Here is a 16,176-nt window from a genome sequence, read left to right as displayed (position 1 = left end):
TATGAAGGCTCAAGACAGTTTCTTTATTAAACAATGGTATTCACAGCAAACAGAGGGGAATCCTACATAAGCATGCTGAATAAGGCATGAATTGCATGCCAGTAGTAGCATTCCTCTTCCACCTCTGCATAAGCTCCTGCCTCCTATTTCATACCCTGATTCAGTTCCTAGCCTGACTTTCTTCAGTGATGAAATATAATATGGAAATTAAAGCAAAATAAACATTCATATTCTCCATCCTTTTCTTCATAGTGTTTCACCATAGCAATAGTAACATTAACTAGTACACTGAGTATTCATTCTTTCTTAAAGTTAGAAACAAGTCAAATAAACACATTGTGAAGATGTGTTAGATGTACTTGCAAGATTAGACCCACAATGGCTTTCTTCATTCTGGTAATTCTGCAAACCCCATAACTACTCAGTCCACAGGATAAGGTAGAGTTAAATTTTGTGTTGAGGATAGGATTTCTGGAGAACTGTGGGATTTGTACTAATGTCAGAAGACCAATGAAACTTGGCACTGATGTCAGTGAAAGATTCCAGTAGGATTGGTAATAGGATGTGTGTTTTCACTAAAAAGGAGTGAAAATAGACAGTCAAAAAAAAATTGCAACTTTACCTTAGACCTCTTTCTATGTGGACACCCATTTGGAAGGCACTGTCATCTAGAAGATGGTCTCCACTTCAGATGATTTTTTTTCAGAACATACCCATATAGACTTGTGCAGAAGTGTGTGCCTTATTTGATTATAGATCCAATCCACTTGACAACCTAGATTAACCAACATAGCTACCAGCATTTACAGGGCTACAGAAAATAAGCGTATCACCATGGTTAAGCATCTTATATTATGCAGATATGAATGAGCCTGTATAATTAGGTAAAAATCCAGGCTCATAAATTATTGTTTAATTTTAAGGAAAGCCAACTGTTCATTTTCTCATACCTTCTCATTTTTATTTACTTTACTTTTTTCTTTATCAAAAGGCAAAATAAAACAAACAGAAAATAGGAAAGGGGCCACAAGAAAAGGCAAAGGTAATTTATGTGAAAACTCCCAGTTTCTCATGGGAAACTCAGAATGATGAGTCATCTGAAATTGTGTGTGCATCATGGCCACTGTGTACCAATCACACTATATGGTGAATATGGAAATTCGTATGTATCATGTTCTCTGTGTGCCAAACACACCCATGTGCTATTCAAAAATGGTGAATAGCAAAGTTTTATGTTTTCAGAAGTCATATTCTTTACCTTATTAGGAATATATTATGAAACCACTAAATATTCTTACAAGGTTGTCATGGAAGCTTAGTTATTATTATTATACTTGAACTGTAAATGTGTTTGGGTATGGCAATCTTTATTTATGTAAGGTAATGACTAGAGTGTCATGTGTTTCTTAGAAACAAATATAATCCCCATTTCTCTATATTGAAAATAGATGTGGACTTTTTCTGAAAATGATAATGATTTGATCTGTGACAAAAATAAATACCTTCAATCTATTATACAGATTTAATTTTCATTTCACCACATTGTATCCCATGAACATTTCTATCTAGTCTTTAATTAAACATGATTTGCACAAATTGAGGTCAGTTTTCATTTAGACTGCTTGCAGTGTTAATCACAGTGCAAATAGGCACCATCAACAAAAGAGCTGCATTACACTAATACATAAGCATTACTGTGTAATTGCTGTCTGCTCTTTATTCCTGAATGTTACTAGATAAGGACACATGGGTTGATTTGCTAAATTTTCTATTGTATTAAGCATATAATTTATTTAAGACTTTTTATGTATTTGAATTTAAAGGCATTTTGTGTTTTAAAAATCTGGAAAGTATACATTTAAGTTTTGAAAATACCCTTTCTTGTTACATTGGTGTATGAATATAAAACATTTTGAGATCAGTAGGTACAACTATATGATTTTAATCTCTGGATAATTATGTTGACTTTCTTTGAAGAATCAGATGACCATAATTACAACTTGTTTTATTAATCGTTATCAATATGCCCTAAAGGTACCTATGGTTGAAAGTTTTAAAAGATTATTTATCACTTTGATTCACATTCACATATTGATAAGACTAATTATTGTACAAACATCTGGATGACTTGGCAAAACAAAGAGAGGCGTGTGAGTTCATCCTTGCTAACATGTAAAATAACTGGTTATCATAATATTTTTGGTGGTAAAAATTCCATTCTTCTAAAACTTGAAGCACAAACAATGATTGATTTAGCTGCTGCAGGGTATTTGAAACTTAAAATGAACATATTCAATGTCTTATAGCATCTTGCTATCCTTCCAGAAAATGTGACAGTGTTCTCAGCACCCACATCAATAGGATCACAATTGCTAATAAGTGGTGTAGGAGGGCCCTTTGTTTGTGTGTTGCTTTCATTGGTTAATGAATAAAGAAACTACCTTGGCCTAGTTGATAGGGCAGAATTTAGGTAGGTGGGAGAGACAGAACTGAATGCTGGGAGGAAGAGAGGCAGAGTAAGAGAGAAACCATGGATCCACTGGAGACCGATGCTGGGAATTTGACCTGGTAAGCCACTGCCATGTGGCAATACACAGATTAATAGAAATGGGTTAAATTAAGATGTAAGAATTGGCCAATAAGAAGCTAGAGGTAACGGACCAAGCAGTATTTTAACTAAAACAGCTTCTGTGTGGTTATTTTGGGGCTAAACTAGCCAGGGCCTGGAACAAACAAGAAGCCCTCTTCTTGCAACACATAAGTCTAGGAAACCCAACACCCTCTCCTAGCTAACATCTATACTATACTCAAATACAAAATCATGACAGGGAGACTTCTTATTAATTATGAAACCTTGACTTATAGTTCAGGTTTGTTTCTAATCAGCTCTTATAACTTAAATTAACTGATTTCTATTTATTTTTGAGTTAACACATGAATTGTTACTTTTCACTCTCCTCTTGTATGTCTTACTTCTTCTGTGTCTAGCTGATGACTCTGCCTTTCTTCTTCACAGAACTCTCTCTGTCCAGAAGTCCTGGTTATACCTCTTACCTAGCTATTAGCTACTTAACTTTTATTAGACCAATCACAGTGACACATATTTACACAGCATAATAAAAAATTTCAAAACATTTTTCCCTTTTTGTCTAAATAAAAAGGAAAGGGTTTTAACTCTAACACGGTAAAACTATATACAATAAGAGTAATTATCAAGTTATAATGACATTTTCAATGCCCATTCTATCCATTTGCATTTGGAAAATTCAGGAAAAAATTCTATTTTTAATTTTATTTTGGTGAGAACAATGTTTTACACCTAATTTACCTTCTATCATAATTATGAAAATCTATAAGTATCTACTCTTCTACTTTGTCAAAGACCCTAGAAGGATATAATATTGCCTAAAAAAAACAGAAAGTGCAGAGCAAGAATCTTCCACAACTAAGAAATGTCAGAGTCATCTGAAGGTCTGGGTAATCTCGCCCAAGTTTCCTGTAGTGTCGGGGCATATATATTCAGTCTATAGAACAAAATCAAACAGACTTTTCTGTAAAGCAGAAATTTTGAAGGACTGTTTCACTTTGTCTTGGTAATGCTTGGCAGAATCTCTTTTGTGTACTGCTTGTGACAACATACTGTCAGTAGTAGAGAAAAGAACAATTTCTTGCCCAAATGGCTAGCTTTTGCCACAATAAAACTAAATTCCACATGAATGTTTCTTTGATGCTTGTCATTCTTTTCTGAAGTAAACTGGTGCTGCCAGGAGCAGACATTCTTCACTGTGAAGAAAAGCCTTATCTTACTGTAAAATTTTAAACTCCATATTCTGTAGGTCTTCAAAGTGTTTGAATTATTTCTCTAAATTATATCTCTGTATGACCTTGAAAACATATTTAATATGACTATAAATTTGATTGATATAGATGACTTGTCTTTTAAAAATATCTTAAATAGATTTCAAGGACTAAAACTTTACATTTTTAAATGAGTTGTATACTTTAAAATAGAGTAGAAACATATACACAGTAAAATGAAACAACTTTAAATTTGCATCAATATAAATATCCATACTGATGTAAAATAGTTGATACTAGTGGTTGCTCAAAATTAGACACAACAATTTACCATTTTATCCCATTATTTCTGTAATGTATTACCCATTTTTTTTCTTTCAGAAAAAGACCCTTTAATCTAATCTCCTTTGTTAAACATTATTCCTGATCATGGTCAATAACAACTTGTTACTAACCTTGCTAAATGATGACAAGCATCTGTAACATCCAAACCAATAGAATTACAAAAACACCAACCCAAACTCTTGGGGATGTGAGCATCATATTCTCTTGGGCACTTCCTGTTGAACAGGAGTAATGGCATCTTGAAAAGACCCTAAGAAAGCTTAGTTAATGGCCATGTCTGGAAAAACTAGCCATAAAAATTGCTGTCTATTCTCTGTGGAATTGGAAAGTTCAAGGTTTATCTGTAGTCTTGCTAGAATAGTCTGTAAGATTAGGCCATTTCACCCAGAACCCTTGAAACTGTTCTGGAAACAGAACTCTGAAGAAACTGCAACAGAGTTACTCTGAGAGACTGAAGTACATGGACCACGTATTTTTATTGGTTTCATGTTCCTTTACTCTGAAAACAAACAAACATTTAAAGGTAACATAAATATCTGCATTAACCCAAGTTAGGATTGTGTATTATACACAAACCAGCCAAAGATGATTTTTTGTTTTATTTTTGAACAGGTAAAATATGCATCACCTCTCACAGTTTTTCTAGGGTATTTTATGTCTATAGTTACAATTTTCAGGAAGACTTTCCCTCTCAAACTAGATCCTCTTTAACCTGAATAAACACCACAGATTTGCATTTTCTGTGAAAATAAAAGCAAAACCTCTTCCTCAAAGCAATACATTTTTGAACTTGTATTTTAAAGTTAAGGAATTCCCAAAGTTTCTAGGCTATTTTAATTCAGCAGTCCCTTCCACAGTCCAATATCTCTCAGCATCTGTTGTTTTCTGTTCATTAGCATTTAAACCTTCAAAGTAAATAAAGCACCATATAGGATCCAGACTCTCTGTGCTTTTTATCTTTATGTGGATTTTCCTTTTACATTATTTTATTCTATCTTTTAAAAAATTATCTTATAATTTACCTTTAAAATATTTTTATACCCATTTTCTTTTCTTTATTAAACCTATATATATTTTTTAAACATACTGTATTCTCTTTAGAGGTCTTTAAAGTATGGATCAGTCTTAACTCAGTACATAAAGTATTTGTCTAACAGAGTGAGACAAATCTAAAGCTGCTATGTCAGAAACCACATGGCTCAGCTTAGGAAATGGCACTAGTGCATGGTGCTGGTGGCTGGCTCCAGCCCACAGACAGCAAGTGGTAGTCAAACTTCTGTTTGTGGTCCACTGGAGTGACTGAGGTCACCAGGAAGCATTGATTGACTCTATGTTTTGAAGATTTTTGTAAACATTCTTGGGCCTCATGTGGATATATGTGACCAGATATTGGGTACCGTAAGTAATAGGCTTTTTCTTTGGGCTGCCAGTTCACAGAAAAAAGTAAATTTAAAAAAATTGTGAGGACTTCTTATTAGTTATGAAACTTTGGCCTATAGCTTAGGATTATTAAAATTACCCCATTTCTATTCATCTATGTGTTGCCACATGACTCTTGACTTTTATCTCTCCTCCTGGGTGCCTTGCTCCCTCTATTCTGGCTAGTGATTTTTTATTTCTTCTTCCCAGAACTCTCCCTGACCAACAATCTTGACTATATATCTAGCCTAGCTTTTGGCCACTCGACCTTTTATTAAACCACACACAGTGACATATCTTTACACGGTGTAATCAAATCACTCACAAATCATACATGCAAACACACACAAGTACACATACAAAAATTTTTTTAAAAACTCACATTACTTTTTCTGTTGTCTAAAACTATCATGGAGATTAGTGTAAATCATTAAATGGTTTCTGTTTTGCATGGTTTTACATCATGTGTAGTAATGATATAGCAAAGGTAAGTCCCTCTAGCCATCCTAACTTTAAAAACTCATGAATGAGATTAGGAAGTGATCATCATTTACACTTATTATACTTTACATGAAATGAGCTTTAGCTATTAACTCTAATTTGCTTCTCATCAAAGGCAAACTATTTAGAAACTAAAACCTCTCTGTCAGTTAGAATTTTAATGAATTAAGATGAAATGAGACAGTGTTAATTGGCAGTTATTGCTGCAGGATAGATTTGAGATCTTGTAAGAGAAACCAATTCATCTCTACCAGGGCTAATTTGTTTGATTTAATTCTAAGGATGCACCAAATATTTCCCCAAACTAATCATATTTTTTTTCAGAACTGTGGAATGGTTTAAGTCTGATGGTCTTTCATGGATTCTCAATTCTATTTAAAATTGATCTAATTTTTTAAATAAAATGCTGTCTTAACTATATTTGTGTTACTAAAAGCTGTGCATATAAACTCAAAAGAGTAACATTATTCAGACATTGTATCAACATGCTTACATTTTCTAACATCCAGTCATTTGTGTCAATACCTCTTTCCTGTTGTTCTTTCTGCCTCAGATATAAATGAATGTGAAGCTGAGCCTTGCAGAAATGGTGGAATATGTACAGACCTCGTTGCTAACTATTCCTGCGAATGCCCAGGAGAATATATGGGAAGAAACTGTCAACATAGTAAGTCTTATATGTATTTATACATACACCTGTTTTTGCTTGTTAAGTCTACATTTCCAATGGAATATGGACATAAATTATTATCATATGCTTTGAGAATGCATGATTGATTGAAGTGACTCATTGCATATGTGTTCTTATTGACACACATATTCTCTGGGGGTGTTATTCAGTCCAGAGACATGGAGATGCAAAATGCATAATCTGAAAAGAATGGGAGCTTCTCATCAGATACCCAGGCTTATTTCTGCATTGCTCTCATTTCACATGTCAATATACACAGCACTGAAATTTATGCCAAACAAGGGAGATGCATTGGATTGAAAATATAATGGAAATAAACTCTGTTGCAGTTAACATGCAGAGATAAACCAGAATGCAGCAAGGATTTGACATGCAAATTCTTTGTATTCTTGGAACCTATGACAGTAGAGTTCTGATATCTGGGTTTAATAGCTAACAAAATGCTAATAAGTAAGAAGAAATTATTCCTTAAGAATTTATTTTTTAATTAAAGTTGGGAAGAAGAGTGACAGGAATGTAATCAATGGAATGGTGCTTACCTTGAGGTAAACCTTTGTAAATAATAACACCAATAACAGTATTTCATAATTTGGGGACATTAAGGAAACTTCATAAGGTACTGATTTTATGTATATTGTGCCCTCTGAATAACACAATAACTTAATTCAAATTCATAATAATCATTCAGGTGGATATTCATCTATAGAAACTCAGGCTGATATTTCATATGGTTTTCCCAAGTTTTCACAACATAAGTCACAGGATCCAGAACTCTGACTTCCCAGGCTCCTTTAAACTGAAGACGCTCTCTCTATACAAGATTCCTGTGGCTGAACATACAGTATTGGTGCATGCTGCCTCTTGCTCTCTGACTTGCAATGAATTTATATAAACAATTGAAAGAATGATGAAGGAGAACGTGTTTCTCTTAAGCAGCGATTTCTATAGAAGCATGCCTTGATTATTTTACATCACTTAGCACTCATCTCAAATAACAGGAGTATTTAAAGGCTATGATTGAGTAATTACTACTTGTTACTGCTTGTACTAGTACTAACAAGACTTGAGTATAAATGTAAGCATTCTGAGGACTGTGGACACAGCTGACAGTTACAGCACTTGCTTTCTATGTATGGGATATGGTCTTGGTTTGATTATCATCTTTGGAGACCTAGCTTGCTTCCTATTGCTTAGGTTGATTAACTATGTAAAATCTAAAAAAACTCACACAAACAAACAGAAAAAATAATAAGAAACATCTTTAATTTTCTTTGTTTTTCCCATTTTTATAGAAATTTTCACTTTAGGCTTTACATTAAAGCAGATTTGCCAGTACAATTAAATGAAACACTTGAATCAGTGACATAGCACATTTAAATGCAAAATTATTCATTCATTTTAAAAAACAAAATATATTTAAGTGCAAAGTTAATAATATAAAAATAAATATATGAATTATCATAAAGTATGATTCATTTAGTGTAGCTATAATGCACTATTGCTTAATTAGAAATAAATTTGCATCTTATCTTTTATGATTTGGTGTACAAATATAAGACTATCAACTAGCAAATCACTTATATTAAAGTTTGAATAAATTATAATTATTTCAAATATGAAGAGTGAACTCTTCTCTGGAATTGATGGATCATGTCTTTAATCCTAAAATTCAGGATGTGAAGGCAAAAAATTCCTGAAAAGTCAAGGTTACCTGATCTACACAGTAAAATCTTGGCATGCCAGGATTGTATAGTAAATTTGTTCTATTGCCTCTTTCCCCCAGTATAAGGCAACACTCCACATTTAACATTAAAATTACCTATCAGGTATCTAACAGTATCTTTAAATATATTATTTTTTATGATTCTTTTTTTCATGGTTTATTTTTTTATATTTAAAAATTTCCATCTCCTCCCCTCCTCCTCCCCTTTCCCTCCCCTCCCCTCCACCCATACCCCACCTCCCTCCCTCTCCAGGCCAAGGAGCCATCGGGGTTCCCTACTCTATGTTAAGACCAAGGTCCTCCTAACTCCCCCCAGGTCCAGGAAGGTGATCAACCAAGCTGACAAGGCTCCCACAAAGCCCGTCCATGCAGAAGAATCAAAGCCCAATGCCATTGTCCTTGGCTTCTCAATCAGCCCCCACCGTTGGCCACATTCAGAGAGTCCGGTTTGGTCGATTTTCCATCAGAAATCCCATTCCAACTGGAGTTGGTGATCTCCCGTTAGTTCTGTCCCACCGTCTCCATGGGTGAAGGCACCCCTCACGGTCCTGACTTTCTCATGTTCTCCCTCCTTCTGCTCCTCATTAGGACCTTGGGAGCTCAGTCCAGTGCTCCGATGTGGGGCTCAGTCATTTTCTTCATCTATCACCAGGTGGAGGTTCTATGGTGATATGCAAGAAATTCATCAGTATGGCTATAGGAACTGGCCTTTTCCGGCTCCCTCTCCTCAGCTGCCCAAGGAACTAGCTGGGGGCATCTCCCTGGAAACCTGGGAACCCCTCTAGAGTCAAGTCTCTTGACAACCCTCAGATGGCTCCCTTAATTAAGATATATGCTTCCCTGCTCCCATATCCACCCTTCCTGTATCCCAAGTATCCCATTCCTCCGAGCTCCCCCAATTCTCCCCTTCACGCTTTTCTCTCCCCATCTTCCCTTGGCCCCGTCTCGCCCCACCCTCAAGTTCCCAATTTTTGCCCGGCGATCTTGTCTACTTCCAATATCCAGGAGGATTACTATATGTTTTTCTTTGGGTTCACCTTCTTTTTATCTTCTCAAGGATCCCGAATTATAGGCTTGATGTCCTTTAATTATGGCTAGAAACCGATTATGAGTGAGTACATCCCATGTTCATTTTTTTGGGTCTGGGTTACCTCACTCAGAATAGTGTTTTCTATTTCCATCCATTTGCATGCAAAATTCAAGATGTCATTGATTTTACCGCTGAGTAGTATTCTAACATGTATATATTCCACAGTTTCTTCATCCATTCTTCCACTGAAGGGCATCTAGGTTGTTTCCAGGATCTGGCTATTACAAATAATGCTGCTATGAACATAGTTGAGCAAATGCTTTAAATAAAGGCTATTTACAGCAAGCTGACAGCTAACATTAAATATATTATTAGTAGTTGTTTATTAACTATAGTTATAGGTGGATTATGGCAAAATAATTTCAGTTTAGATTTGTATATAGCTTATACAACACACTTGCTTTAACATGTATTACTTTCCATTTATTTACTGCAAGATTTGATTAAAGTTCATTCATTGTTCTTTATTCTTAATGAAATCACTTTTGATTGGCATGAATATCATTTAGGTGTCCCTGTATTTATTAAAATATCACAAAATTTCTCTAATTAAAGTCTAAGTGTAGTTTCCCTTGATTATTTTAAATGACAAGCTCAAGAGCTCAGGGGACCAATTTCATAAACAGCTTGGAGAAAAATGATGACGTTCTGTAATGATAAACGCATCCTTGTGAGAACGGATGCGTTTTGTCATTTGTGTTTAACTGGATGTGATACTTAAGCTGAAATAGTGCAATGGAAATTGAAAGTATATTAGTTAACTAATCTAAAAATAACCGGACTTGATTTTATTTGTTGGGTTTTGTAGCTCACAATAACCATATGCATTTCCCTCTTAAGTGTTTAAATAGGACATAGTTAAATTTCAGGAATGACACTAAAATGCATTTTCATCACTATGCTATTTATGGATAAAATAGTTACCCATAGAGCTCATATAATGCATAACTCCAGAACATAATGCCAAAAAAGAATTGAGACTCATATGATTTGGGGTGATGGGAATCAAAAACAAAACCAAACTCTTCCGTAGGATATAAGGTGATGCTTCAGAATGCCAAACTGCTCTAGCTAGCAGATGAGCAAAATAGTGTAGGTGCCTTTATAAACCTTTGTTCTAAGAATTCTGCCTATAATTGTAACAAAACATAATATATGTGTACAAATTTTGAAAATTTAGAGCTAGGTTTATTTGCCTTCATTTTCAGCAGCCACAATTGGAACCTTCACTAACAAATTAATTTATATATGCAAATACCCAGATACATATAATATCTACTTTTTTCTTCTACATACATGTATATTTGTCTTTTTGCTACTAGTGTGTATGAGCCAATATCTTTCTATTAACACTGGTTTACTCAGTTGAAAAGTGGTCAAACATTTTGTAAATACATGTGAAATGCATGTTACACCCTTGGAACTTGATTGATAATCTTGAGATAACTTTTAATGACAGCGGTCATATCATAATTTTGATTTTAATTTAAGGTCGTATTGCATGTCAAACTTTCCTCTACGTAATTTAGAAACCAACATACTTAATCCTCAGCCACATTTGAAATAGGTTCTGTCTATTTCCAGCTCCACTTTATGGAGAAAAAGAAGCTAGAGATTAATTAAGTAACTTCCTTAGGTTTTGCATGGATAGTAAACTATAGTTTAGCATGAATCCCAGCTAGCTGCAGCTGCATAACCTGCAACCTTGCATATAATGTTCCTGCCATTTGTGGGACAAAGGAATGAGTTTGTTACACCACACAGTTTCAAGCACTTGCCTTTGACGAGTGACCTTAAGTCATCCTGGCAATACGGGAGGAAAGAACATAGACTTTACACTCAATAGAACTGGAATTCAAAATTTCCTTTCTGCTATTCCTTTCGACATACAACTGAGTTAATTATTCATCTTAAGCTTCAGATTCCTCATCTGCAAATTGATTTCTACTAATGGCCAGTGTATTAGCCGCATATATCAAATATTTTGTAAAAATATCTATATTAAAAACCATAAACAATGTCACAAGAATTTTTTTTTACTTATTAAGAATGGTATTACTAATGAAGCCTCATGGTATCTTTAAATATCTATGTAACTTTATTTAGTTTATTTTTATTACATACTCAACTTACCCATGCTTAGTAACTGAGTGTATGTGATTGAGAACAATATGTGTGGAAGACAGCAATAATGCCTCAGATGACTCAATTTTTAAAGCGCATGAGGTAAAAAAAATACTGAGGCATCTTCAATTTTATAAAGATAAATACTCTTAAACCAACTAAAATAACTCCAGGAGACAGCAGTTACTATCTTTTCTCTTCTTTAAAATATAAAGTCAACCATGAACCCTTAATTATTCATTCATGCTTGTGTGTTTATGGCTATTTTAAGATATCAATGCTCTTTTTCAAAATCCTTAGTGAAAAGAAAATATACGCAATATATTTGGAGTAAATAATGTATCTTCTTACAACATAAAGATGAATAGATATTATGGCTTATGCTATATAGCACTTAAGAAATTCACCAGTAAAATAATCCTTGCAGGCAAAGGCCATGTAACCTCACATATATGTTAATCATAAAAGACTGATCTATGGACGTGAGAATAGTACAGGTTAGGATGTGATATTGTGGGAGAGCTGGAGGAAGGTAACAAGTTATAGATAGGAAAAATACGTTCTGGAGAGCAGTTAGGTTTTAGAGTAACTAGAGATAGCAATAACATAATATTTCAAATAGCTAGATGATATTAATGTTTTTATCTCGAAAAATAACAGTTATATGAAGAGGTATATATAACTTGATTTGGACATATCACACTTTGTTAATATATAATTTTGCTTTTAATCTACCATTTAAACTGGTTTTTCAAAAAATTTTATTGAAACAACTGTGTCTTATATTGGAGAAATTTTATATTTCTCTTGTGATTTGGTTTATGTCATCAGACAGCACCATTTCCATCGATTTCTCTGTAAATGACATAAATGAATTCTTCCTTATGGTGGAATAAAAGTTAATTGTGTATATATACTGCATTTTCTTTATCCATTTTTGAGTTGATAGGTAAATAGGCAGCTTCCATGATTTGACTCTTGAGAATACAAGAGTCTTCCAATGTGGCTGTGCTTGTGGCCCTGTTGGTATGCTCACTTAATGCTCCTTAGGTATATACCCAAGGAGTAGTATGGCTGTGTCATGTGGTAATTCTACTTTTACTAAACTGAAGAACCCAATAGTGACTCCATCACTAACCCTGTGTATACAATTGCCTTTCCCATGAGTTCTCATCAGCATTTGTTGTCAATGGTTTTCTTGATGATAACTGCTAAGGTGAAAGTGAACTGGAAACTAGTAATATTAGAATAACTTAGGTAGAAGAAAGTTACCAATAAGAGTAGAGAGAGATATAAGGGAGAGTAATGGATAGTAAAATATAGATGTATAATACATGTGTATGGAAAATTCCATAATGAAATGTTTATCTATACAATTAATATGTTTATAAGATGAATGGATAAACAAATGGGCAAATAAAAGGCATATTTTCATGTAAGAGCCTGCTCCTACAAAGTCAGCTAGGGTTCCTGGAATGGAGAGTCATTAAGGACAAAGGAGAGGCAAATGAAAGAAATTGAGACAAAAGATATAGAATAGAATTGGGAAGTCTGTCTATCAGCCTGTTGGTCAAATCAAGCAGACAAACAGTCCAGAGTTTATTTTAGAACTTGCTTATATACAAAAGCAGGACAAACCGTGGCACAGACAGTCAGTCAGTATCTAACCACAGGCCATTCCTGTCCTTAAATGAGCAGCCTCCTCTCCAACATGCACTTGAAGCTTGAAAGCAGCCTTAATTTCTGTTTTGATATTCCTGAGGTGTGGTGCCAGAAGTATACTTTTGTCTAGATAGTGTTCTTTTCTCATGGGCAAAATGCTCTTTCCCATGGGCTAAATCAGAAATCTCCCATAACCCTCAAGGTTATTGGAAAAAGCAGAGCAGGTAAGCTTGAACTCAAATGTCTTATAAATCAGAATGGACTCCAGATGGAGACTGAGTCACACAAAGGCTCCCACATTTTCAAAATAAATTGTATATAAAATAAGATTCTTAAAAATTATCAGTGTTGGGGAAAACATTAAATATGAATAAAAGCAAATAAATCAGATTACATTCAAATATGTGATTAAATAGACCAGAGACAAATGGTTTTTGAAGAATTCTTGGCATGACTACATAGATATGAGGTTTTATAACATCTGTGAATAAATTGGTTTGTTCTCTAATTACATCCAGCTACCTTCCTTCTGAGACTAGGGAGCAACAATAATCAGAATGGAATCAATTTCGACTGTCATGCATTACACAGATTAATGGTGTAAGAAAGAATAATATAGACTCAGATTATAAATACTGACAAGTGTCATGGAATCAAGCAAGAGAAACTATGACAAAATCATTACACAATAAAGATTTTAGATGAAGCCAGAAGAAAGTACTTTTTTTTTCTCATTTTTTTATTCAAGATTTCCATCTCCTCCCCTTCTCCTCCCCCTTCCCTCCCCTCCCTTCCACCCATATCCCTACTCCACCCCTCTCCAAAGACAAAGAGCCATCAGGGTTCCCTTCACTATGTTTAGTCCAAGGTCCTCCCAGCTCCCCCTAAGTCCAGGAAGGTGAGCAACCAAACTGACAAGGCTCACAGTGAGCCCATCCATGCTGTAGAGTTCATGTTCATTGCCATTGTCCTTGGTTTCTCAGTTCTCCTCCACCGTCAGCCACATTCAGAGAGTCCGGTTTGGTCCCCTGTTCCATCAGTCCCATTCCGACTGGACTTGGTGGTCTCCCGTTAGATCTGTCCCACCGTCTCAATGGGTAAAAGCACTCCTCGCGGTCCTGGCTTCCTTGCTCATGATCTCCCTCCTCTTGCTCCTCATCAGGACCTTGAGAGCTCAGTCTGGTGCTCCTATGTGGGGCTCTGTCATTTTCTCCATCCAATGCTAGGTGAAGGTTCTATGGTGATATGCAAGATATTCATGAGTATGACAATAGGATCTGGACATTTCTGGCACCCTCTCCTCAGCTGCCCAAGGAACTAGCTGGGGGCGTCTTCCTGGACACCTGGGAACCCCTCTAGAGTCAAGTCTCTGCCAGCCCTAGAATGGCTCCCTTAACTAAGATATATAAGAGTACTACTCGGCGGTAAAAAACAATGACATCTTGAACTTTGCATGCAAATGGATGGAAATAGAAAACACCATCCTGAGCGAGGTAACCCAGGCCCAAAAAGATGAACATGGGATGTACTCACTCATAATTGGTTTCTAGCCATAAATAAAGGACATCGAGCCTATAATTCATAAAAAATCCTAGAGAAGCTATATAAGAAGGTGAACACCCCCCCCCAAAAAAAAACATATAGTTATCCTCCTGGATATTGGAAGTAGACAAGATTGCCGGACAAAAAATGTGAATATGGGGGTGGGGGGGATGGAGGGATGGGGGGATGGGGAGAGAAAAGTGTGAAGTGGAGGATGGGAAGAGCTTGGGGGAATAGGATGGTTGGAATATAAGAAAGTACTTTTTAACCTAAGCAAAAGGACATTGGAATTGAGAAATTCACAAAAAAAGACGTAACAACGAATGTTACCTTTTCATTAGCATAGTGATTATGGAATAGCCTAGTGTCACAGTGAGACAACACCCAACCTGATTTCACCTGCACTGAAATCACTGAAATAACAAGCCATGACACTCAAAGAATTGCTTTAAGTGAGGCATTCCCTGTACCAACCTGTACATCACAGATCTGGGCTAAGGCCCATGTCACATAGTACCTACCATTTGAATACAGGAAGTTTTTGTACAAATAAAAAAAACGGATTTTGTGTTTTATTACAGATCCATTCTTCTGCCTTCAACTCCATCAAGAAGAGCTTGTCCCATACTGTCATTAATGGGTCCTAGGCATGCAGGAGAGATTCCTTTAGAGATCAAAGTGTGCCATGAGTAGGGTTCACACTGTTTGGGTTACTATATCCTCCCATACCATGTTGCAGAATACGGAACATGGTGAGCTGGGCCCTGAACAGGGCCAAGCACCAGTCCCTGGGCCAACAGCAGACCAAACCCACATCATAAAGAAGTGGGAATTTACCAAGGGTAATAGAGTTGAAATTATAGGCAGAATGGCTGAGTGGCTGTGAGGCCAGTAGATTGCCAGACATAGTCCTCTATGCAGAGCTTCCACAATGCTCCCATAACACATGTTCTCTCATAAATCTCATATCCTACAAAAGGTATTGTTTAGGGAGAAGAGCACACTGGTCCTTAGAATGATAATGAAATAAAAGAGAAAGAAATATAAACAACTGGCTCATGTAGACCTTTCTAGAACTCATGAAATACCTCTAACAAGTTGGATCACATTCTCATTTTTTTGTAGATTAATATTGGGTTGTAAATGATGAATGAAATACCATACAATACTTTAAATTTTATTTTATGGCACTATTCCTCTATTGTTACATTGTAGATGTCTTGGGTTTTCAATTTAACCTTTTATTTACCTTTCTTAGATTAAAAATACGAACTGCTACAG

The 16,176-nt window shown here is 35.4% G+C and overlaps 1 protein-coding gene across 2 annotated transcripts in view; it reads left to right on the top strand.

Annotated features, from left to right (window-relative positions):
• Positions 1–16,176, top strand: part of Edil3 (EGF like repeats and discoidin domains 3) — a 453,408-nt gene that overhangs the window by 240,797 nt on the left and 196,435 nt on the right. For both annotated transcript variants that reach the window (XM_038323644.1, XM_038323643.1), the window contains one exon: positions 6,617–6,730. In XM_038323644.1, the coding sequence (XP_038179572.1) occupies positions 6,617–6,730 (114 nt within the window). The remainder of the gene's footprint in view (positions 1–6,616; positions 6,731–16,176) is intronic.

This window comes from Arvicola amphibius, chromosome 3, assembly GCF_903992535.2.
Source record: "Arvicola amphibius chromosome 3, mArvAmp1.2, whole genome shotgun sequence".
Lineage (NCBI taxonomy): Eukaryota > Metazoa > Chordata > Mammalia > Rodentia > Cricetidae > Arvicola > Arvicola amphibius.
Note: the sequence above shows the minus strand (reverse complement) of the source record. Positions and strands in the feature narration are given on the sequence as shown.